At 38.9% G+C, this 24,629-nt stretch overlaps 1 protein-coding gene across 16 annotated transcripts in view; it reads left to right on the plus strand.

Annotated features, from left to right (window-relative positions):
• The window catches only part of LOC132702239 (voltage-dependent calcium channel type A subunit alpha-1), a 74,998-nt gene that overhangs the window by 45,691 nt on the left and 4,678 nt on the right, over nucleotides 1–24,629 (plus strand). For 2 of the 16 annotated variants that reach the window (XM_060670760.1, XM_060670762.1), the window contains 14 exons: nucleotides 21–185; nucleotides 1,356–1,466; nucleotides 3,543–3,626; nucleotides 5,186–5,368; nucleotides 6,183–6,422; nucleotides 8,040–8,167; nucleotides 8,239–8,441; nucleotides 9,114–9,328; nucleotides 15,747–15,937; nucleotides 17,775–17,808; nucleotides 18,705–18,826; nucleotides 21,651–21,811; nucleotides 21,876–22,103; nucleotides 23,494–23,684. In XM_060670760.1, coding sequence (XP_060526743.1) covers nucleotides 21–185; nucleotides 1,356–1,466; nucleotides 3,543–3,626; nucleotides 5,186–5,368; nucleotides 6,183–6,422; nucleotides 8,040–8,167; nucleotides 8,239–8,441; nucleotides 9,114–9,328; nucleotides 15,747–15,937; nucleotides 17,775–17,808; nucleotides 18,705–18,826; nucleotides 21,651–21,811; nucleotides 21,876–22,103; nucleotides 23,494–23,684 — 2,256 coding nt within the window. Of the gene's footprint in view, nucleotides 1–20; nucleotides 186–1,355; nucleotides 1,467–1,809; nucleotides 1,921–3,542; nucleotides 3,756–4,052; nucleotides 4,080–4,654; nucleotides 4,700–5,185; nucleotides 5,369–6,182; nucleotides 6,423–8,039; nucleotides 8,168–8,238; nucleotides 8,442–9,113; nucleotides 9,329–13,223; nucleotides 13,257–15,746; nucleotides 15,938–17,774; nucleotides 17,809–18,704; nucleotides 18,827–21,650; nucleotides 21,812–21,875; nucleotides 22,104–23,493; nucleotides 23,685–24,629 lie in introns of all 16 variants that reach the window. The other 14 variants (XM_060670754.1, XM_060670755.1, XM_060670758.1 and 11 more) reach the window with 13 other exon arrangements.

Below are 24,629 nucleotides of genomic sequence, written 5' to 3' on the forward strand. Positions count from 1 at the left end.
TCGTTCCTTTTTCTGCGCAGAAATCGTGCATAGACTTCTGCATACAGGCCAGGCCGCTCGAACGGTACATGCCCAGCAAGCGCAGCAGCCTCAAGTACAAAATCTGGCGGATCGTCGTGTCTACGCCGTTCGAGTACTTCATCATGATGCTCATCGTGTTTAACACGCTGCTCCTGATGATGAAGGTAAGGCGAACGAAGCCGCGCGTCTCCGTTTACACCCCCGGAGGACGGGAAAAAAAGTCGGCACTCGTCGGAAGTGTTCACGCAGAGAGCGGCCACGCCCTTACGTCGACACCGTCTGCACGGCCGCGGGCACACTCGCGGCGGTGACGTCACACACCTGTTTTTATTTTCTTCGCTTTGGTTTTGTTTATTTTTCGTTCCATATAGGCAGGGGCGTAATTGCCAAACTCCCGGGAGGAAGAAAATTGAATGACTTGAAAAATCTCCGCTTGGAGTTTGACCACGTACACCCCTGTCTACCTCACACCACTCCAGCATTTTTCAAGTATTTATCTGATTAATATAACCTACATGCGATTAAATGATGGGCACCTGTTACCCAATTCTTAACAAAAGGAGTTGACAGAGGATCTCCTCGGTATCAAAGGGAAGTCTCGACGTTCTTAATAATAATAATAATTTAACTGCGTTATAGCCAAAAGATCTCTGGAAAGTTACCGAAGTGTGTTTAGGAACGCAATATCTTAAACAATGACGTAGTCTCATTGAAGTTAAGTAAATAAACAAAAGTGACTAACTGAATTTTATATCGGTCCTCCAGCTTGAGTCAACCTGAGTCAGAGAGGCACTCTCCTTATCTCGATTAAGTATAACTGGCTAGTAAACGATACTGCATTAAGCGACACGGGATAAAACTAACATATCACAGAGTTGAAGTTTGACGTCTTTACTGAGAAAATGTTTATGAATATACAACTTATAGAAGGATTTTCGTAACACCAAGCCAACATGCTTAGAAAGCCGTTGTTGGCTACAAGTTTCTAGTCGTTATATTAACCATTTGTCTACTTCCCTTCGGGACGAGTTAAACTTTCAGAAACTTGAAAAGCCAAAATGCACAACTAGTGTAACAGCCGCGAATACTAAGCAGTGAGTGGGTGTGGCGCGTTTGTGTTGTTTTCGTTGGCTGTCATTTTTTGTTGTCCTTTGTTATATGACGGTCTCGGTTAGGGCGCATGCTACGTAGTACGTTACTAATAAAAACGACGAAAAACAATGTAAATCGGAACGCGTCGGACTAGTTTATACACGTCAGGCGTAGAAAGTTTAGGTATTGTCTCTGTGTGTGTGCTTTCAATGGAAATACGCAATGCCTTTCTGTGTTGACAGTTTAAAGATCAAACCGAAACGTACAAAGATATCCTAAGGTATCTGAATTGGGGATTCACTGGGATGTTCACTGTCGAATGCTTCCTGAAGATACTCGCATTCGGAGTGAGGGTAAGGTTACAATAGAGTGCGCAGTAGAGACAGACGCTTAGAGTTTCGTTTTTTCCTTCGTCCTTAAAAAGCAAAAGCGAATACGTGTATTTTCAAGCGAAAAGCCTGACCTGTACGCGGAGTATCTTGACGCGACGAGTCGACGAGCTGTCCGATAATTAAGTTTCATCTCGCTCGCATGCTTTCGCGTAGTTTTGTGTGCTTCGCGTAGAATTGACGCATGCGCAGCCCGTGTCACACGTTACACTATCGCTGATCGGAGACGCGTGAAATCGAACGTCGCATCCCACGCCCCTCCCCCACGAGTAGTGGTAGCGCTACATTTTCAAGTTTTTGATTGTAGTACCATCAGTCGCCGCCCTTACTCTCGGATATACTGGCGGTGATGAACATATTGTTCACGTTTTTCTTTCTCTGCGAGACGATCTTGAAGCTGATCGCGTTCGGATTCAAGGTACGTAAACGGTTTGCTGTTTTTCCTATAGCCTAGGGTCCGTCGTCGAAGAAACACTCGTAGAATTGTTGACGCCCGTGTGTATGCTTCTTTCGTTAGCATTAGCAAAACTTCTCAAACTTCTTTTTACAAAACTTCTGGATTCCTCTTGCGTTGGTTTTTGCTGAGTCGACGCAGGAAGTATTCAGAAGTTTTATAAAAAGTATTACAGTAGCCTGTGGAAGTTTCTTTGAAAAATTAACTTCTCAAATCATTGCTAGCAGGAAGAAAAAAGTGGAACAAAGGGAAAGGAAAATGAAGAAAGAGAACGTTAAACATACTTTTTCCTCCCTTAGTATATTATTTTTTTAAATCAGTTAAATGAGGGGCATAAACACCGTCTCTGATGACAGTTTCAGTCAAAATCTGGAGGATGATTGCCGAAACGTTGGCAAGCAAGTTCCACTCAGCAAAAACCGACGCAGTAGGTTTTTTTGAAATTAGATTTTAAATGCTCCTTAAACCGAAGCTGAGTGTCCAATACAACCTTCTGATTCTTCGTAGTAGTTACAAATTTTAATTTAGTGTTATTTAATGTTAAAACTACTGACTAAAGCTTAGTTGTGTTTTTACTTTTTTATTTTTTTTTAATTTGAGGTTGTGGTCACTAGAAAGATCACTTATAACACGTAATACGAAAAACAACAATAGAGCTGAGTGTCATCAGCAAATGCTTGCACTCTACTGCACAGAACGGAGTTCAAAATGTCAGCAGTTCAAACTAAAAAGAGCAATGTATTATTAGAGAATATTCTTTGAAACCTGTTTAATAGATATGATCTAATTAAGCTACACGATGCTGAGGAGAAATTATAAAAATTTAACTCGCTTATTAACTTATAACTGTGATTAATGGTGTTAAATGCCTTTGAAAAGTCCCAGTATGTTGACCATATTTTCGTCACATGCACTGATTATGTCGTCAACAACATTAGTTCATGTACTGAAGTACTGAAGCTGAACCTGAAGCCGCACTGCACAGTCGGAATGATATTATTATTTATAAAATAATCGTACATTTGAGTATACAAAACAGAACACTAATTATTAGGTTAAGTTAGGATTACGTATTTTTGCCAGTGGTTTGATATTTTCCGTAGATCAGGAAAGTAACTCTTTTCCAAGCAGCATTGGATTTAATTAAATTTAACATTTGATTTATCTCAGACACTTCGGTAGAGTAAGTAGAGTGAGTCGGTTTGCAAAGAAATGAGTGTCATAGACGGTAAGATTGTGTAAAACCAAACGATTCTACGAGTGTTTGCTCCGGTTTTTTTACAGTCTAATTCCGCTTGCGAAGCTTCTAGTATTACGAAACGTACGTTGAGGGTGCACGTGATTAGGTTTATTGCAGTTTCGCCGACGATAACGTACCCTCGTCCCGGCTGCTTTGGGCGGAAGCTATAGCGGTAGAAAAAAATCGGCATGCAAAACGTCGTTGTTTAAGAAGCGCGGCGAAACTCCTTTGACGCGTCACAGCACGAAAAGGAGTTTCGCGGAGTACAGGCGAGGGCTTTAGAATTGAAATGGCTCGTACGCGATTGCTCGTTTACTAATCCATCACGTTTCGTTTTTCCATGTAGAACTTCTTCAAGGACCCGTGGAACACGTTCGATTTCGTCACCGTGATCGGGAGCATAGTCGACGCCATGGTCGTGGAGTTCGGTGTAAGTATCGTACGCTCACGTGTAAATAACGTCCGTTTATTTATGATTTGTTTTCTGTCCCCCATTTACAAACCGATACCACAATATGACACGAGATTCGCACAGATTTACGGCCGACTGTTTTGGAAGGTATAAAATTTCAGACCGTTATATATATATTCTCGCAACGCTGTTCTGCTGCTGCTGTGGACCAAAAACGCCCGCACTCTCGGTGCACCCCGAACGCAACATTTTACGACATTTTTTCTTTTTTTTTTCGTTTTTGGAATGTTGGTTTATTATTTGTTTACCATCCGATACGGATATATTTTGCACATCACCGCGGTTAGGGGGCGCGTCGTGCGCGGCAACGGCTGCGCGCACTACGCGCTACCGACCTGCCACCTTATTACTGAGTGTGTTACTAAATAACTGTTTTGCTTCAAGGAACGAGCCGAACGAATGAAAGACAGGGTACGTTGACATTATTTTTTTTCCAGTAACGGTTTTACTACTAACGGATTTTTATCTGCTGTACTACTACTATTCTTTTGTCTACCTGTTCCCGGACGCTGGGTTCCGCAGTGGTACCACGCGTCACGTTACGAAAAACTCCCCCATAGGAAAGGGAATAACGAAATAGCGAAAGAAATTAATTTTTGGCTCTTGAAAGTTGCAATTCGGCAGCTGCGTAACAATCTTTAAGAGGCCTTAAAAACGAGACGTCGACCGATCACGTGACGCGCGGTCCCATCGGCCGTCGTCGGGCCACCCCGACCCGGCGTCATAGCGATCTAACAGAACTTAGTCAGAATTCTATTTAGCACCCGTTCCCGTTTTAATTAAAATTACGCTCAGAACCCATAGTTTAGGGGCAGATTTGTCCGATTCGCGGGCCAGGTTGCATTTAACCGGTACCTTTATAAGGTTGGTCTTCCACTAGGCATGACGTAGACGTGTTATTAGCCGATTAGTTTAGTTATAGTTTAGCGACCCGTTTAGCGTTGTCTATCGCTAGTTGAATTGACTGTGTTTTCCGATTTTTCTAGCCGGATCAAATGACTTTATCGGCCGTTATCGGGAAATGGCTCAAGGTTCGTATTCTCTGATTTTCGCGCGTCAAATAACTGCGTTATGATGTGTCCATAGCCCGCGAAAATCTCTGAATTCAACTGGTGTCTTTAATAAAAATAAATTTAAAAAAAAATGGGGGGGTGGGGGGGTTGAATGCTGCATGCAGGCTGAACCGCGCCTGTGGGTGTGGGAAAAAGGTGTATGTGTCCTGCTCAATTCCGGTAAGTACCACTTCACTTGAATGAGACACACACACACACCAAGACACTATAGTACTACACACAGACACCAGATGTTTTGTACATACAACTCTCTTAGTTTTTTTTAGTTTAGACTGCGATAGAACTTTCCTCCGTTTCAATAAATATATATTTAGAGATCTCCTTAGAAATTAACTTTTAGAATGAGGCAATTAGTGCGCTCTAGAAAACGTCCGTTAGAGAAAAATAATATCCCCTTCGGGCTAGTCGAACGGCCACCTAAATGTGCCACCTTCCGGCTTGCAGGACAACTTCATCAACGTCGGCTTCCTCAGGCTGTTTCGCGCCGCCCGGCTCATTAAACTACTGCGCCAGGGCTATACGATTCGCATTCTGCTCTGGACGTTCGTCCAGAGTTTCAAAGCGCTCCCCTACGTCTGCCTGTTGATCGCAATGTTGTTTTTCATTTACGCGATTATCGGGATGCAGGTGAGTGGAGCACGCCAGTTAGAACAATAGAACTAAGTTGCTAGTAATGAGGAAGGTGGAACAAATCTTTATAAAGCTGGAAGAGGTGTTACCATACTTCCTTTTTAACATGGTAAGAGTCCCCGGATGTACCTTTAACCAAAAGGCTTCAAAAAAGGACCGGCATCTTTAAAATCGGTACTTTTGGACAAAATCTTGTTACTTTCGAGAAATCGAATTTTTCGAAAGTGTCTACGCTCGTATAAAAATTTTATTTCTCGGTAACGGTACAGAAATGATCAGCGTCAAAAAAAAATTTTTTTTGTCTGTCCGTTCTCCATTCTTCGGTCTCCGTTCTCGTCTTTTGGTTTTTCGTAAATATCTTTTGAACCCTTGGAGCTACAAAACTGAAATTGGCCCCCTTTTTAACCGTCCACGAGATGCATAAGCTTGTAAGAAATGGCATCGGTCCAAGGACGACATCGACCGTAATAATCAATGAGGTCATCGCGTCTGATGATACCGGCATCGGATCAGGGCCAATTCTTAATGGCTTATGTGTCTCGTAGAGGGTTAAAAACGAGGAACATTTTAATTTTGTAGTTCCAACGGTTCGAAAGTTATTCAAGAAAAACCAAACGACGAGAACGGACCTACCGTTTACCGAGAGACAAAATTTTTATTCGAGCGCAGATTTCATCGATTTTTGAAAGTAACAAGATTTTATCCAAAAGTCAAATGTACATCCAGAGACTTCTAGTATGTTAAAATGAAAATATAAACATTTATTTGTATTGTACTAAGTCAGCCGATGTTCGAGACATTTGTGCCGCAGGTATTCGGCAACATCAACCTGCCGAGCGACTCGATCAACCGCCACAACAACTTCAGGAACTTCATACAGGGGCTGATGCTGTTGTTCAGGTGCGCCACCGGCGAGAACTGGCCCAGTATCATGCTCTCGTGCGTCAAGGGACAGGAGTGTGACCCCAACACGGGCAAGGAGGGCAAAGAGTGCGGTTCCAACTTGGCCTACATGTATTTCGTCTCGTTTATTTTCTTCTGCTCGTTTCTGGTGAGTTAGTCACTTCTACAGAGGCTATGGTCTCCATGTTTTTAAAGGTCCTATAAAAATACTTCTCTTTTATAACCCAACTACAATGTTTCTAAACACTATACAAAAAGCGAGCCTTCACCTTTTTCAAAAATCATTTTACAATTCCTAAAATTCCTAAAATTGAAGCACCCCATTTGAACAATTTAAAAGGTAATGTTGGCAAAAACTTCCGTATATTTTTTTCTTCATGGTTCAGGAATGTTGCTGCGGTTAGCAGCATACATGACTAAATTCGGACTATAGTTTAGAGTCTGTTGACGACGACGCAATTCAGAAAATATTACTTAAATTTTGATATCCTTCCTTTTTATGAAGGTATCAATTCGAAAAAGGCTACCACAGCAGTTCCGCTTTTTAATTTTTTTTAAAGTTTTATATAACACCTTGGAAACTTCTTCATTTGTTGTTGTCTTATAGCAATATTACTCTTGCAAGAAAGCCTATACCAACTAGGTACCTTCGTATACTTGGACCAGAAATATAACCATTCCAGTACACACATACGTACACTAACAAGTTTTCAATCTTTTTCGACGAGTAATTCTTCAAGCATGTACATATTACGTTCTATTTCATTACATTTCTACATATACAATTACAAATAATAATATACAAAATATTAAACATAATTTTAATACTGTCGTCACCTAGTTCAAGTTCAAGTTTTCCACAGTTAGACCAGCTTTGTACTGATATTTTAGCTACCTCTGGCCGAATTACGTTTATGGTACTATCACCAAATTTTGTTGCAGTGTTATTTCTTCCTGTATGCCCTTTCAACTTTAAATTCTTCTTTATTTGAAGAAGTATTTAAAATTTTTCTAATTTGAGCTGAATGATACAAGGTATTATCCAAGACCATATTAGTCTTTGGCTATAGTTTTGACAACAGTTTATTTTCAAGCCAGTCCTCAAATATTTCTGCAATCATGTTTTCATGGCAATCCACACTTGAAACTTTGACGTTCTTGGCAGAAAAAAAAAGGCATTTTCCATTTTTGGACCCAGCACGAAAAATTATTATGAGTTTTCCTTGTGAAGGCGGCACGTCTAGTACACAATTGTTACCCAAATGCCAAATGTCAATTATGCATTCATAACCTCACTTTTCACATATGATTTATTTATCTTTTCCTGGAAGACATGTTCTTAGTTTAAAATTGTGCAAACGAAAGAAGTTAGGATGAAGCTGTTCATCAAACGTGTCTAGGTGTCATAGTAGCTGGTAAAATGTTTGTTACCTGCTTGAAGATGTATAAGGGTGTTACGGATCAAGTGTTATAATAACGTTTTTGAGAATCCTATAAAAAATTATTCAAAAACGTAAATTAACCAGCAGCAAAGGTTTTGTAAAGTAACAGAAACGTCTTGGGTACAACATTAAAGTAACAGAATCGTTTTTCTGTTTGACCTCGCACAGCGTTCAGTGTAGTTGCTCTCAATTACAAAATTTTAACGTCCCACGTGGACTCTTCTCAGTAAGTTTGTTATTTGAGTTAGAAACAAACTTTTTCTATTCCATTGTAGACTAAACTAAACCAACTGACCAATCTCTCTTTCTTCTCTTCGTTTCAGATGCTGAACTTGTTCGTCGCCGTCATCATGGACAACTTCGACTACTTGACGCGTGATTCTTCCATCCTGGGCGCGCATCACCTCGACGAGTTTGTGCGAATATGGGCCGAATACGACCCGAACGCGACGTAAGTAGCGCGACGCGCGCACACGCACAATGATCGCGTACGTCATCGCGCGCACGCGCGTTCTATTCCAGCGGCAAGATCCACTTTACGGAAATGTACGACATGCTGAAGAACATGGACCCGCCCTTAGGGTTCGGCAACAAATGTCCCAATCGGTTGGCGTACAAGAAACTGATCCGGATGAACATGCCGGTCGATGACGAAGGCAAAGTGAACTTCACCACCACCCTGTTTGCTCTCATACGCGAAAATCTGGCAATCAAAATGCGAGCTGGTATAAAGTTTGCTTCATATGAATTTTAAATTTGGAAAAAACATTAGAAACCATTTTCTAATTTTCTCTTAAAGTTCACCTTAACCGCTTTAAATGTGACGTCACATGAAAACGCGTTAGATGTTTGTCTAGCATCATAGCATCTTTTCTGTCTTTAGTCACGTCGCTAACTTTGTTGAGATTACGGGAGGAGTTTTATAATGTCAGACCACATTATGCAATGATAGGACAAAATTATTTAAATGTAACTTTGGATTGGCCTCCGGGCAGTCCAGAACATTTATGGGACCAAAGAGCTTAGAAATCATGAACCCCACCTTTCTTCTTCAACACATATTCAACATCTGAATTTTTTTGTAATAGACTTTAATTGTTACGTTTGACACTAAATTCTGCATTTTATTTACATTCTATACATGCCTGAAACTTACTGCATATAAGAAATTCTTCAATAAGCTCTGTGAAGGGATGTCCCGTACAAGATTTTTTAGCCAGATAGCCGCACCGCAAGCTCGTCCTTGTTTGGATTGATGTGCCGCAGCATATTGCATAGCCGAACCCGAACAAGGTCGAGTGTGCTGTACCACTTTCTGGCAAAAGGGACTTATTTCGGGATATAGTTGAGGGGTTGTTGACGTGTCGCCAGTGTCATAAGACGGTTGGTCTGTTTAGCCGAAGAAATGGACCGAGCGGATGATGAACTACGCGAAACGATTAAGAACATTTGGCCGCTGCAGGCGAAAAACATGGTGGACCTATTGGTGCCGCCGAACGAGCAGCTCAACCAGGGAAGGCTCACGGTGGGCAAGATTTACGGCGGCCTCCTCATCCTCGAGAGTTGGCGCAGCACCAGGTTCGGGCAGATCGAACCCGCCGGCGGCCTGACGGTAAGCCGCCCCTCCATAAAAAAGCAACGCGTTCGCCATTTTCGAAACTCGGAATACTTATATGACTCTGTTGTTATTATTTTACTTATCGAATCAGATTCGCTATCTTCCGCGACTTTTAGAGGATTGTTCGATGTTAATGGTCCCCTCGTCACCCCTCTACCGGCCACGCCCCCTCCCTCTCGTTCCCCCTGCCGCTCCCGCCCCCCTTGTAGTGTTGTGGACTGATTTGTGTGCGTTTTTGGCCGGTGTGTGCGGGTGTAGTTTTTAGATAGAAAGAAGTCCATGTCGTTTCGTCGGGACGATTTGCAAAACGGAGACGGTTTTGAAAATTTCAACAATTCTAATTGGTCACGTGTTGGGGGCGTGCCGATTACGGCGAACCGTCGTGGATTTCGAATTCTCTACGACGATCGTGACGCGGGACTTGTAGCGAAAGGCGGGAAGGATCGTCGGCCCGATAATAAAATACATTTTTTTTTTACTTGCGGATTTACGAAAAACTTAAAGTGACGTCATCAATGGTAAATTTTTGACAATGAAACAGGTTTTTGTATTTACGGATTTCTTAAGTCCGTCAAATTTTTCAAATTTATCCAGAATTTTCTATTCAATAGTCTAAGATCGACTTTCGCCATAATGTCAGCCGGGTGAAAATGACATAAAATAAGTTTCTGAACCTGATTTGGCATGGTGACCTCAACGGATATAATAATAATAATAATAATCTTTATTTCGAATTGTGTTAGTATATTACAAAATACCAAAACACAACGGAAACGGGTCTAATACCTAGCGATACTGTACAATTAACCATAACATATAAAAATTGTTACATTATTTTCTCAAAATAGTCTTTTATTGAGTAGGGTTCTAATTCTATTTATTTCTTTTCAACTGTTGGGCAATTTGTTATAAAATCTTCTACACATATAGTATGGACTCTTCTCGGTTAGAGTTAATCTATGTATTGTGTAATTTACATTTCGTGTTCTAGGTTTGTACGTATCATTCCCGGCTTTTAAAAAAGAAAATGACACCGTTAAACCTTCCATCTGAACAACTATTTCCGCACTTCATCTTTTTAATTAGCCTTATAACTCTCTTCTGATAATCTTTGTACTGCGCTGTGACCTCCCCAAAAAATAATGCCATATTTTAAAATAGACCGAAAATTGGCAAAATATAAAATTTTTGTTGTATTGCGGTGCATGTACCTTCTAACTACTCTAATTCCATAACAAACAGAATTTAACCGTTTTATTAAACTCTCAGTATGCCCATTCCAGTGCACAAATTCATCTATATTTACTCCTAAAACTTTATACTATCTACTATATTAATAATATGCTTATCACATTTCAAATAGAGTGGTTTGTGCAATTTAGACTGTTTTGTTCGAAACAACATAGCGTGTGACATATGTTTTATTTAAAATTAATTTGTTTTCTTTAAACCAACTGTCGGCTTTTCCAGACAACTTACTACCATTGTTCAGAACCTGAGTAATATCCGTACCTTCCACAAATAAGTTTGTGTCGAATGGATATTCACTATTTAGTCCTGTAATCGAATAGATGTCACTTATATATAATTTGAGAATTATGTACAAGTATTGTACCCTTGGTTTCATTAAACAATATAGGAAAATATATATAAATGAAATTATAAAAAAATCATAGTATTCATTCAGTGGTCATTCCTTAATGGCTTGATCAAATAGTAGGCTAATGTATTTTATTTTGAATACTATGATGTGCCATGCTGCAAATCCTTTCATTGGTTCGCCACGATATGGCGGCGTTACACACTATGTTTTTCGTATCTTTGTGGAAATTGATTTCTCAAATTATCTTCAAATTCAATTCAAATCGTGAATGATAGCTTGTGTTATTAATAACTATTACTGAATCAGGCGGAAAATATTTTATTATTTCACCGCAATAGTCTTCAAAAACATCCAAACAAGAAGAAGAAGAATTTTTGTTAACCACATATTATACAATAATAATACAATTGCAGTCTGTCAATATAAGGTAAAATACAAATACAAAATGTAAAAAGTATAAAAATGTAAAAAAAAAACCTATTTCAATAAGCCAAGGATTTTAATTTATTTTTTTTATTTTGATGGAATACTCGTCCACACTATAGAAACAATTTTAAAAAAGCAACACCTTAATATTTGTTTTGAACACACAAAGCCATATGTCTGTACCTATCTGACAGTATATTGTACAAGTTAATGTTTAAAGAATTTTTGTGTGATATAACAAGTCTGTGTTTGGAAACTCTTATAAGATTTTTTGCACGTGTTGGATAACTATGAGACACACCTTCAAATATATTAGTATCTTTGTGAATTTCCAAAAGATCACGGAAAATATAGATACAGAGCAGTGTCATTAAAATATGGAGTACAGTGTTCATTGTGCTTCGCCCCAGCAAGAATTATAGGCTTTTTCTGCATCCTGAATATTTGAACCGCATTGACAGAGTTTCCCCATAATATTGTGCCATATGGTATGTGGGAATGAAATAAAGCATAATACACTGTCATTAGGACATTTAGGTCTAGGCTCTCCCTCATTTTTCTAAGAACGAATAAGCTGGAAGTTTTCGCTTAAGAGATAAAATATGATCTTCAAGTGTGACTGCCGTTCGCCGTTGTTGTATTTATCTAGCGAAAAGAATATTTTTTGAGTTTTGTCCGTAGTCAATTTGAAAAAATTATTTTTATTTTATTCGCATTGCTCTCCAGTTGCCCAATAATGTTGCGTAGGTCATTCCAATTCAGACCATATAAGATAAAACTGGCATCGTCCGCAAATGAAGCACATTTGACGGACCCCAAAAAACGGCATAGATCAGCAACATACACTATAAAAAATACAGGGCCCAGTATGGACCCTTGGGGGACCCCACTGGAGATCTCCACCAAAGAGGGTTTACGTCTGTCATCGCCCACAAACTGTTTCCTGTCTAGTAAATAAGATTCTGTTAGGTTAAGGGTCCCGCCGCGAAATCTATACCTAAACAGCTTCTGTTTAAGAAGATCGTGCGAGATACAGTCGAAGGTCTTGCTAAGGTCACACAACGTCTACCCCACCCGGTTTCCAGTCTCAAGACCCACAACCTTACTTATCGCTCCCTAAATGCAAACTGCTCATTCCTAAAGATATCCTGCTGCTCAAAAAAATTAACTATTTGTGGTTTTATAACCCTTCCAAATATCTTACCGATATGTGGCACTATGGATATGGGGCGATAGTCTCCGGGATTGTTAATGTCACCGCTCTGAAAGATTGGAATAACTCCAGTAATTTTTAAAGTATCTGGAAAAATGCCATATTGAATGCACTTGTTCTTCCAAAGTACCACATTAATACTAGGGATTGAAGGATATTTTATTGCACAAAGTTTATTCCCCGTTTTAATACTCTACACCCTTCTACATAAATCTTACTATTAGTTCCGTAAAATAGAAGCCGTTAAACAAAAAAACAAACAAAAACGTGACGTCACTTTAAACTTAGCCGAAAATTTTAGAATTTAAGCTCCATCTATGCGTCAGGCCGAGAACTTTTCGTCGCGCCCTCGCGTATAGTTAGCCGTAGAGAACTCCCTCTATGTATTACACTTGCGTAGCCAGTTGACCTCCCCGTTTCCCCTTCTTCTCGTCTCTACCCCATCTATCGTCCCCACCCCCTAAGAATCGATGTCTAATTAAATGCGGTGCGCGGGCCAGAATGTCACGCTGAAAATTCTGTCCCGCGACACGTCCAGTATTATAAATGAGAAAACTTTTGCACAAATACAGACAGATGAAAAAACAAGGCGAGCAGAGGCGCATCGAAACGAAAAACAGACACTTAAACTGTATCGTTCCTTTCAGGGTTTCGGCAATAGTCCGTCTGCAAACATTGCGGTAGTATGACCAAAATTACTTTTTTTAAGTCCCACGTTACTTGTTCGTTTTTCACTATTGCGTTGTTTTTTCGTTTTGGCAGTTGTTCTTTTGTTTTTCGTTCTTTTTTTTTCGATTTTTGAATCTAGCGAGCGACCTTTATTTTTTGGTACTTGGGAAATTCTCATTCATAGTACAGTTCCTGCCGTAGTTAGAGAGTAACGTTCTTAGAGCGGCTATGTTTTGTTACTCTACTTGTGTGGCTATGCCGTTTCGTCCGCACAGGCTGGATATACCGATCGACGCGAGCAAACGGGATAGTATTTCGAAATACTAAAAATAAAATTAATAGAGTATTTACTACATTTAAAAAAGTCTCCTATGTTTAAAACGTGCAAACCTTGCATTATAATAATAGTTGTAGTGATTTTGGAACCGAATTTAACTATATCAACGAAATTCAAATAATATTTGTTCGAAATACCACCCCTCGCGCACCGTCTTAACGGGCCCCGCCCTGTGTAGAGCTGACCTTGGGTCAGGGCGTCCTCTGCCGGGCGCGAAGGGGGCGGAGTTTTAGTGCCCGCCCATGGAGGGCGCCTTGACGGTTTCAAATCCGGCGTCACTTTTCTGTTATTATTTTATATTGCAAACAGTTTTTTCTTAACATTTTGCATCTCTCTGTTATGTGCAAGTTTTTTTACACGTATTTCCTCTAGTTAAACCTTTAACGTTATGTTAGAACTTGTTCCGTATTATACGCCTCGGCCGTTGATCGATGTTGGGTAGTGAAGACTTCCTTTATTTCACTTTTTATCTATGCTGCATGCGTATATATAGTATTTTTGATCGCAGTACGGCGATTTTGTTTTTACTTAGGTACTACTTAACATTTGAGCATGCTCGCTGTGTACTTTTTGGCAAACCTTTTTACACGTACACACCTACCGGCGCCGACACCCCCGCCATCGTCCAGTTTTGCGGGTCGCAAAAAATAAATTCGGTCGTATTCGAAAGACAAAACGAAAACTTTTACGTCAATTTTAGGTGTAGGCCTTCTTAGGTGAAAATTAACACTTAAAAAGTTAGAAAATATTTATTTTTCTGTTTCTACATTAACAATATCAACTGAAACGTAACCTTAGTGTTTGGTAGAATGATCCTGGTAGTCGTGACCAACACAAGTATTTTCTACTGTAATAATTCTACTTACTACAGGTTGACTGAATATCGATAATTAAATGTTCACATGCTTGTGATCTAGTACCCATCCTGACAATAAAAATTGATGTAGCATCGAAAATACCTATTTTTTCTCGAGTAACCTGTAAATAAAGAGAAAGTTTACTTATCACAAAACTTCTGGATTCCTTTTTGTAGAGTCAAACTTGCTAACGTTTCGCCAATCATCGCACAGTAGCCTGTGGAAGTTTCTTTGAAAAATTGACAAGCGTTTATGGAGAGGACATCAAACGCAAAAGCAGTAAGGTAGAAGATCCTGACCTTTTTGTTACGTTGTAGAGACCATAACGTTATCCAATTTTTTTAAAATATCCCATCATGTCAACACCTCATCGTCTTATAAAATTCTTCGAAAATCTAGTTTCGCTTTACTTTGAGAAATAATTTATCATATCCGTAAGGAAATAGACGATACTAACCAAAACTGATAATTTCGTACTTAATTAAAAATTCTTGAATGTCATCAATTCTTTTACCAATGAAAAATCCGAGAGTCTATAGAAACCTATAAGCAACCTAACGATCTTAACCGCCACTCAGGTCACTCAGGTCACCAATATGCCGCCCCCCTCGAGAAATATATAAGCAGGTACAGAGTAAAATGCTTGCCAGTTTCAGTCAAGCTTAACAGGATGATTGGCGAAACTTTAGCAAGTTCGACTCAACAAAAACCGATGCAGGGGGAATCCAGAAGATCACTTTGGTATCGTTTTTTCAATCTACTAGTTGCTCTACAGGTTACAAAAATGGCCATATAAGCCGCTAAGCACTTTCTTAATCAAATAACACAGAAATATCAGTATTGCTGGTTGCTTAGCAGTGTCTTGTTAACTTAGCAATTTGAAGAACCAGGATACAGTTTATTAACAATAATTTTTATTTAGCCAATATAACCTTTATCGTTAACATGAAATAGAATCGCCATGACTTTTATCGTCATTTCTAGTAAATTCGCACCTTCTCCCGGTACACTGGACAGACGGTGGACGGCGTTTTATATCCCATTTAAATACTTAGCCATGCCCGCCCCTATCCGACTACACGCAACACAGTAGCAAGTTTATGGTATATGGCGTTCCCGAATTCAGTAGCGTTTCGTTTTTTCTTTTATTTTTGTAACGTAAATATATCGCTAAGGGACGAGGGCGTAGGTATTTGTTCGTGCAATCTCATGGCGGAGAGAGTAATTTTTACAAAAAAAAAAAACAAAATGACGTCGCGTTGAGTAATAGTAAAAATGGTTCTTCTGTGTTGTGTCCGGCAAACCAGAAATCTTCATTTTTCGATTGCCTTATGGATACGATGGCGGGCCACCTGGGTGGCTCCCGCGCCGGCTCTATCAGTTTAGAGGGAGCGCCGCTCATGGCGGCCCAGGATAGCTCCGAGCCGCACCACTTACATGAGGAGAGTTCGCTCGTTTCACTCGCCAGGCGCAACACCAAGCGAAACAGGTCGTTGAGGTGAGTGCTGATTTCAAAGTGGTAATCAAATTCCCCGACGTTATATCCAAAACGTATATTTTAATAAGATCGTAGGTTGAATAACTGAGTTCTTTTGACAGATGCTTTTCGTGTATGAATTTGTTTCGTTGCAGAAAAAGTTTCAGTTTATTTTTTTTAAACGCGAGTGTTAACGTGAGAAACGAAAAACAGCAGGTAAACATACATCTTTAATCTTTAATTATATACCTATAAAAAAATCTGCTTCTGCTAACTACTGTGTTAATAATGATAATATAAATAATAATAATTATAGTAATAAACCATCTTTATTTCAAAGCATAATTACATTGAAATATGTATGTTAAATGTCATTTACAGTGGTATTTTGAATAAATTTATAGTATTCTTCTACACTATTTGCTTCTATTTCTAGTTAAGTCTCTAAACTATTATAACACCTAACATACTGATAATACGCACCCTTCTCACTCATAGTCAATCTGTGCCTGGGATAATTCATGGTTCTTGTTAAAATTTTATTTTCCTTAAATTTTCTCGTACATGACTCTCGAAAGTGCGACTGCAAAATAGTTCGCAGGGCTCTCTTTTGAAAAATTCTTTCTATGTCTCTGCAATTTCCATATACAACAACATATGTGTCTCAAAATTACTGCGATAAAGCATTTTTTTCACTTCTCATGGAATATACCTACCTAATACTCTAAGACTATGTATCACATTATTTACCTTATCTACCACATTATTTACATGATTTTCCCATGATAAGGTGCTATTGAAAGATATACCCAAAAACATTCAAACGTTTAAAACAATATCACAGTTTAAAATTAACTTCTGTAGTTTTTATGTCAAAAAAAAAATCCATTTAACATACATTCTAATCTCTTGAATTTCTCAGATCTAAAACTAAGTTTAATACACATTAGATTCAAGCTTTTATTTTTTCTTTTCTTGCTATTCTTTCTTTAGCTTTAACAAGCCAGTACTCTAATACGTATGATTTCGGTTACAGTTGCATTCAGTTGCATAAGATATGATAAGTATATACCTAAAAGAATTCTAGCCAGCTTTAACAATGTTTCCTTCCCTTTAATTCAGTCTCATGAAAAGAAAACAGCAATTTGATCGCTGTCTAGACATAATTCTCACAGAATTTCCTCCAACTCTTGTTAGTTCAAAGACCTTAAAATAGAAAACTGATGATAGAAATCCTTTTATGAAGCTAAAATCCCAACAATCCTAGATCGCTTTTGCCTTTGTTTGCGACGCCTTGAGGGCATATATCATCTAACCAACAAGACGTAACTAAATGGCTACTTTTTCGTACTATGATGATAGTCTCTAAGCACAAAAGCAAATAAATGCTAGGCACCAAATAGGTTAATGTGGGCGCGATTCGCGTGTTAAAGAATTGAGATTAGGTTATAAGTTCAGAACATAACGAACCAAAACTAATATTCTAACATATCAACACTAGTTTCAGTTAGTCTGGCTTATTTTGGGGATGACTCCGTCCTTTATTTAAGTTAGCAAATTCAGTGGCGTTCCGGGAGGTTTCGTCATAAAATTGGGTTATTTTATAAACACGCGTAGAATTGGTACATTTTTAATAGATTGGATATAATGTTGGGTAGAGGTGGATTGGACGGTACCTCGGAATTTACGCAATACAGAAGCGAGATTTGGTTTAAAATAATAAAAAACGTAGAAATGATGTGTTATATAATTAATTGTTTGACGTAATCAACCGCTCTTTGTCGCCTCTGTGTGGTGTTTATTCTGAGACGTAATGTTTGTTTGCTTAGTTAATTGACGCCATTTTTTTTATTTACAGGAAACAAAAGGTGAACAGTTACTCAGATTTGGCGGTAAATAATTGTTTCATTAGCTTAGATCAGTTTAGGCGAAAGCAAAAAAATAAGCGAAAAAAAAACTCGAGACGTGTGACGCAAGACGATAGATAATTTACTTGTACGACGTTCATTTTTACAGATGCAGAAAATTGATGTTATAGTCTTAGAACAAGTGATAGAAGGTACTCCAAACTTAGCGAAATAGACAAGTGCCGTTTTTGATATCGATATATATGTGTTGGTTCTTTGAGCAATACTTGGCACTCTATATATGTACAAACTGCAAACTCTCTTAGAGCATTTTAGATTTATACGTTTGTACGACGCCAGCATGTTGGCAACTGCGTGTCTCGATCACAGAGTTGAAGATAGAACAATGACGCGTCGGGTATACCGGTTGGCTTTTGACGACGCGTTTTCCCAACAGGGAAGTTTAAAACAATTAAAACAAAAAAAATGCAATTATTGTGCCCCACCGGAACCAAAACGTTCCTTCAACAGTCAAACTGTCGTCGCCAAAACCCAACCACAAACACACACACACAATCACATTAGAAGAAAAACGTTTGTTTTTCTTTTCTTATTCATCTGTTCCGAGCACCTTCTGCATGTTTTATACTAACGTTCTCCTTCTACATTGTTTACGATTTATTGTGTGCATGCTTTATTTATTTCAATTATTGGAATTTGTTGCATTTTTACCATCTTGATTAACGGGACCTGTCTTATGAATGAGGTCGTTTGCTCTTTAGATTTTTTCTCTTCGGAGTTAGTCGTCTCTCTATTTCCCGCGATGGTGGTGTGACACGCCATAGAATAGATTTTTTAGTCGATCATCGCTCTCCACCGTAGTCGTTCGCCAGGCGTCGCTCATCTGCGTTTGTTTTCTTTTTTCGGCCACGCCCACGCAGATGACGGAGCTGCAGGATGTTCTGGGTTCCAGGAGACCTTCTTGTGATAGCGCTGGCGAGCAGCACCAGCATCTTCATCCCGCTGGTTACGCCAATGCACACCGCAGAAGTCCCAGCATCAGGTAAACGATTTTTAAATTTTATATATGTTTTAGATAATAGTTTTTTAATATTAATAAAAAAAGGATATAGTTACTTTCTTTGAAAGATTATGACACAGTGAATATTTTTAAATACCACATTTATTTCGATAAAACACATTGTTTTCGCAATACAGTCTACTGGAGATGTAAAAAGTATGTAGTATTATATCTTTAAAATTTATCTATTAAAAAAATAGCTAATATTGCCAACAAGTGACGTAATCATCTCCTTAGTCTGTGGTTAAATTTTGGTTAGTTACAATGCCTGGATCAGTAGCATAACAACACAATGTAATATGGGGCATTCAAAATATGAAAAAAAAAACATCATTTCAATTTCTGCCTAAACTACGCAAAATTCGCAAGTCTTTAACTGTAAAAGAATAGATAGAGATTATCAGAAGTATTGAGAGTGGCATCGGTAAGGCGGAAATTGCTAGACAAAAGAAATTGGCAAAAACAACAATATCTACAATCACGAAAAGATCAAGATCAACAGGATTTAAAAAAATTAGGAATCTTGTACGTTCAGATGTTACGATGGTTTCGAGTACGAAGATCCGAAAATATTGCAATAAGTGGTCCAGTTCTGAAATCGAAAGCCGAAGAATTAGCCAGGTGATTACCGGGTTAGGATTTTAGCACGAGATGTTAACAAAGAAGCTGTGCTGAACTGGTTAGTAGATAATTGGCCCAGTATTGCACAAAATTGCAGCTCTGAGGATGTTTTCGATGGTGATGAGACTGACCTATTTTATAAGATTCCAGATCGGGTACCCTTAAATTTAGAGGAGAAGAGTGTTTGGGTGGATGATTTCAGCAATTTTTTATAATTATTTAATAAATGGGGGTGAAAAACTAGAACGTCAGAATAGAAAAATATTGCTTCTGGTTGACAATTGTGCAACTCATCCAAAAAATCTAATCCTTTCAAATATCAGATTAGGGTTTTTTCCTCCAAATAGCACCTCAGTCGTCCAACCAATGGATGAGGGCATAATAAAATGCCTTAAGACATATTACCGCAGATATTTTTTGTATCGTTTGATCCAGTAATTTGAAAATAAGAAACCTTTTAACATCACTATCCGAGACTCCATAAAATACTTCAACCACTGTTTCAAACTGCTTGCGACACGCAGGTTTGATAAAATCGGAAGATGAGTTTGATTCAGACGATGTCTTACCTCTGATTCAGTGGTTCGAGAAGTACAAAAATAATGAAGACGATGACTGCGAGGTTCCCCTACGTAATTGGTTGCGCAATGGCGGCCAACAGATAACCAACATTGAAATGTATCTTCCTGAGCTGGATAGCTTCCCAACTGTTGATAATAATTTAATAATAACGAAGTTATTAATGGATAACGATATTATAACTGAAGTTTTACAGCCAAATGATCCTCAAAGCTCTCGTAACGAAAGCGACGATGATGTTCGACAGGACGAGGTACCAACTTATTCTGAAGCACATTGTGCCGCTAAAATTGTTACAATTTTTTTGCAACCGTCCTGGAAGCTTGAGAAGCACACCGAGAATATGAATTTTGTATTGAGAAAAAAGAATCAAACAAAAAGAATAAAGTACATTTGTATTTTTTCTTGTATGTTGTAAAGTTTATTTAGATAGATACGTTTTTAGTTTAGGTAGGTTAGTTTCTTTCGTTTTTTAGTACCTCTATTAGTGTTATTATTATTATTATTATTATTAGTTATTATTTTTATATAAAATAAAAATATATACGTACCTACATAATTTTTTAACCTTTTGAAAATGCGCTTCCTTTTTTAAATGCCAAATGCAACGATTTAATACATTAAAATTTTTAGTTTTCCGTTTTGATCTCCAGGTTTTTACTTAATTTGAAAATGTCGTTAAGAGAAGTCAGCATCAAATCCATTAAAAAGTCTCTTAGTCGAAGAAATTGATAGATATATTTAGACCCGCAAGGGTTATTTTTGACATTAAATTCAAAACATGTCAGAAACGGTAGAACATAGGTATAGGATATTGTATATAAAATGTGTCTAGAGTTTTCATAAAAATTTAAGAATTATTTAATATACAGGGTGTTCCATGTTAAATCAAAAAAATGTTACACAAATATCAACACTTGTATTGAAACGCTTAAATATCTCAATTCGATCTCTCCGGTTATTTGAACATGCTGAATTTAAAAATGCTAATAGCAATGTTGTCAGATTTACCACTTTTATTTTTAATTTTGTTATTTCAAATTGAATGTCCTCTTTATTTTTATTGAAATGTATTATAATTTTTTTATTTATTTTTTTTTTATTATTTACGTAGAAAACTGCAAATTTTCAAATTCTGCCGTTAAAATTTTTCTCACTCCTCCCCTGTGTTGTCCACCCCTGAAGGCAATCCAACACGAAGTTTTAGTTCGTTAAATAAATGCAGTTTAGTTACTGTACCAAATTTTATTTAAAAATATTTAAGTGTTTCGAAAATATTTCCCAGGCCCCTCCTGTGTTACCCACCCCTGACGTCAATGCAATACTAAGTTTTAGTTCGTTAAATAAAGCCTAAGAAGTTTAGTAACTGTACCAAATTTGATTTACAAATATTTAAGTGTTTCGAAAATATTTACAGAAAATCGCCATCATCTCTTCAAATTTAACACTCTGTATGTTAAAAACTAAGACGTTTTGGACCCCAGTTTATATGAACTTTTGGTCACAGAATACGTGGTTAAAATATTGACGTCTAATTTCGTTACACCCTGTATATCTAACACAATAAACACCATCCAAACATTTGGAACGCGTTTGACATTTCCAGGAGGGGCAACTCTCCGTCTCTGCAACGCAGCCCGTCGCCCCGCAAACGGTACCCTCACGGATACCTCCACCACGACATCGGCTTCTCGGACACGGTGTCGAACGTGGTGGAGATCGTCAAGCACGAACACCAGAGGATGTCTGGCAAGCGGTTGCCTCGAGGTAAGTGAAGAGGGGCGACGCGCGGGCCGGGGCGTCGGTGGGCCGCCGCCAAAGTGTCCTCAAGAATTTTCTGCCCTAGGTTCATGGTCGGCGTCGACGAGTCCCGCGAGGTCGCCTTCGCCCACGGACGGGGGCGGCATGGCCGCCTCCCATCGTCACAACTCGCGCTACGGCCCCCCGAGGACGAGTAGGAGGGGGGGCGGCGCGTACGGGACCACCAGCTTGTGCCAGAGGTCGCGATCGCCTAGTCCGACGCACCCGGTGGCCCGGCACCAAGGGCCGCCATTTATAGGTAATTCGGTGTCGTAGTTTCTCTTAACCATCCCCACTCACCACCACCCGGTCCCGCTATGCTCGACCCGCGAGGGAGCGAACAAAGTTCCTTGTTAACTTTTTTCGAATGCCATGGCAGGATGGTAATTTTACTTATATTTTGAACACCGTTTTTCTTAAAAACTTAAACTATTAAAAGCTTAAACTATAATATGTATTCTGGTATACCATGACCAGAAATAGTGTGTTTTTACAACCGACCCCGTGCACAAATTGCCTACTGTTTATTACTCCAAAACCGCAGACCCTTATCCGTAACCATTCCAGGACCGTCCTAGCATCAATGCTTCATCAAATTTAAGACGACCCATTTACGTTTCAAATAAAAGTTTCAAGTTTCCACAAATACTCGTTATAGTCCATCTCAGGCAAGACGTACTATCTAGCTCGGAAAGTTCCTAGCCATACATTGAATCCAAAGCGACCTTGCCCATTTTGAATCACTACAGCATGTCTCCATTGCATTTTCTAGTAAGCCAGCTGCAAAACTGTATTTTTCATGTAATTAGTGGTCTTTTCTGTCACGATATGGCTTGAATTTATGCTTGTTTTAAAGTAGTCAAAACTTTAGTTTTTCCAGCATTTGTTGCGTTATGAAGATATGTTTGGATTTTCTCTGATTATACTTAATTTATTGGTTGTATTTCCCCCTCTTCATTTAAGTACTTTTGACCCTTGCCTTGACTTTTTGGGACTTCCATAATTGGTCTGGTCGGTGCCGCTCTGGATATGCACTGAAATAAAGTTCATTGGCTGCCTCTGCGTTTTCGTTTGGCAAAATGTAACACTTTGTCATATCATAATTTTGGTACATTTTAAATAAAGCTGTAGTTTAGCCACAATTATATGTGACAGAACACAAAATTCAGTAAAGGATAAAAGTTATGTCCTTAACTGACATTGACAGCTACATTCACTAATGTTGGCATTTATTTAAGACCATAACTAACTGTGATTGCCCCATAAAATAACTCATTTGTATTCATTTATAAGGAAAAGGAGAACTGTAGTAAAAATTTGAGTACGCCAATGCATTTGCCTTAAAAATGACCTAATAATCGGAATCCAAAGTTTTCGTAAATAAAAAAAGTTATGAGCAATTTCCAAAAAGGCCCAAATTGAAAACCGCTCTATATCAAGTCAATTTTGCTCCATCTCGTTCAGGAATAGGGGTTTCTTGTTAAAACACTCCAATTTCGACCACCCTGTACATTATTGATTAACTTATTAAAAAATTAACATGTCATCCCATTTTCTCCTCCCTGCCTCCACACCTTCGATGTGCACCTACCAAGTTACTAACCAGGCACCCCAACGAGGGCGTTTTCCCCCCCTTGCACGTTTTACAGCCGGTGCTGTGGCAGGTATACCGATGCAGCATTCGGCTGCGCAGCAGGGCAGCGTGCAGCACAGTCACCCGGTGCTGGGGAGCAGGAGGGGCCCGGGACGACGGCTGCCGCCGACGCCATCCAAACCGTCGACGCTACAACTGAAACCGGGAACCATCAACTTCCCAAAACTGAACGCGAGTCCCACCCACGTAAGTCCCGTTTTAATATTGGAAAATCCTATTATTGTTTTTTTCATTGTTAAAAACTATTTTATTTAATAAACCGAAAGGTTTCATGCTTATTGTTGTACTATTTTTATATTGTTGAAAAATATTTAATGGTAGAATAATAATTATAATAATAATATATTAAATTTTTATTATTATTCTGTTATTTAATTTCATTAATAAAACTAATTAATATAAATATTTTGCTAGTTGCTAAAAAGGTAACCCTGATGTTAAGTGGTTAAGGCTTTCGCGGCCAGCGTTTGAACTGTAAGTGTTTTTGTTCGGGCTTAATGGCCGTCGTTGAGTGGAATTTCTTCCTGACGTTTCGCTAGCGCGAGCGGCTAGCTTCTTCTGAGGTGCTTCCATCTCCGATGTTGGATGCAGACTGACGCGCTCCCGGCCGTAAGTTGTATTTATGCACACACAGACACGTACCTACATGCCTTATCCAACCATCAACCAAGCCAAAAAAGAGCAATCATTACAACCTTAACAGAACGTGCCCGGAGTATCTGTGATCCACAACACCTGGAAACAGAACTAGGTCACCTCAAAGAAGTCTTCCAATCAAATGGATACAGGATATCTGATATCGATAAGGCTATGAGGCCCAGAACTGCCTCACGACAAGACCCGGGTGAACAACTAACGGTTGCGAGTGCTTATCTACCTTTTATTTCTCGAGTGACAGACAGGATCGGAAAAATATTGAAAAAGCATAATATTAACACAATATTTAAACCAACAAGGAAAATACAACAAACGCTAAGATCAGCCAAGGACAAGAGAGGACCACTGTCAGCCGCCGGAGTCTACCGCATATCATGCACGTGTTGAAAGGTGTACGTTGGAACCTCAAAAAGATCTGTCGCAACCAGGATAAAGGAACATCGAAGAAACTGCAGACTGGGACAAACGGACAAA

Source organism: Cylas formicarius, unplaced genomic scaffold (genome assembly GCF_029955315.1).
Source record: "Cylas formicarius isolate icCylForm1 unplaced genomic scaffold, icCylForm1.1 PGA_scaffold_5__7_contigs__length_24384050, whole genome shotgun sequence".
Lineage (NCBI taxonomy): Eukaryota > Metazoa > Arthropoda > Insecta > Coleoptera > Brentidae > Cylas > Cylas formicarius.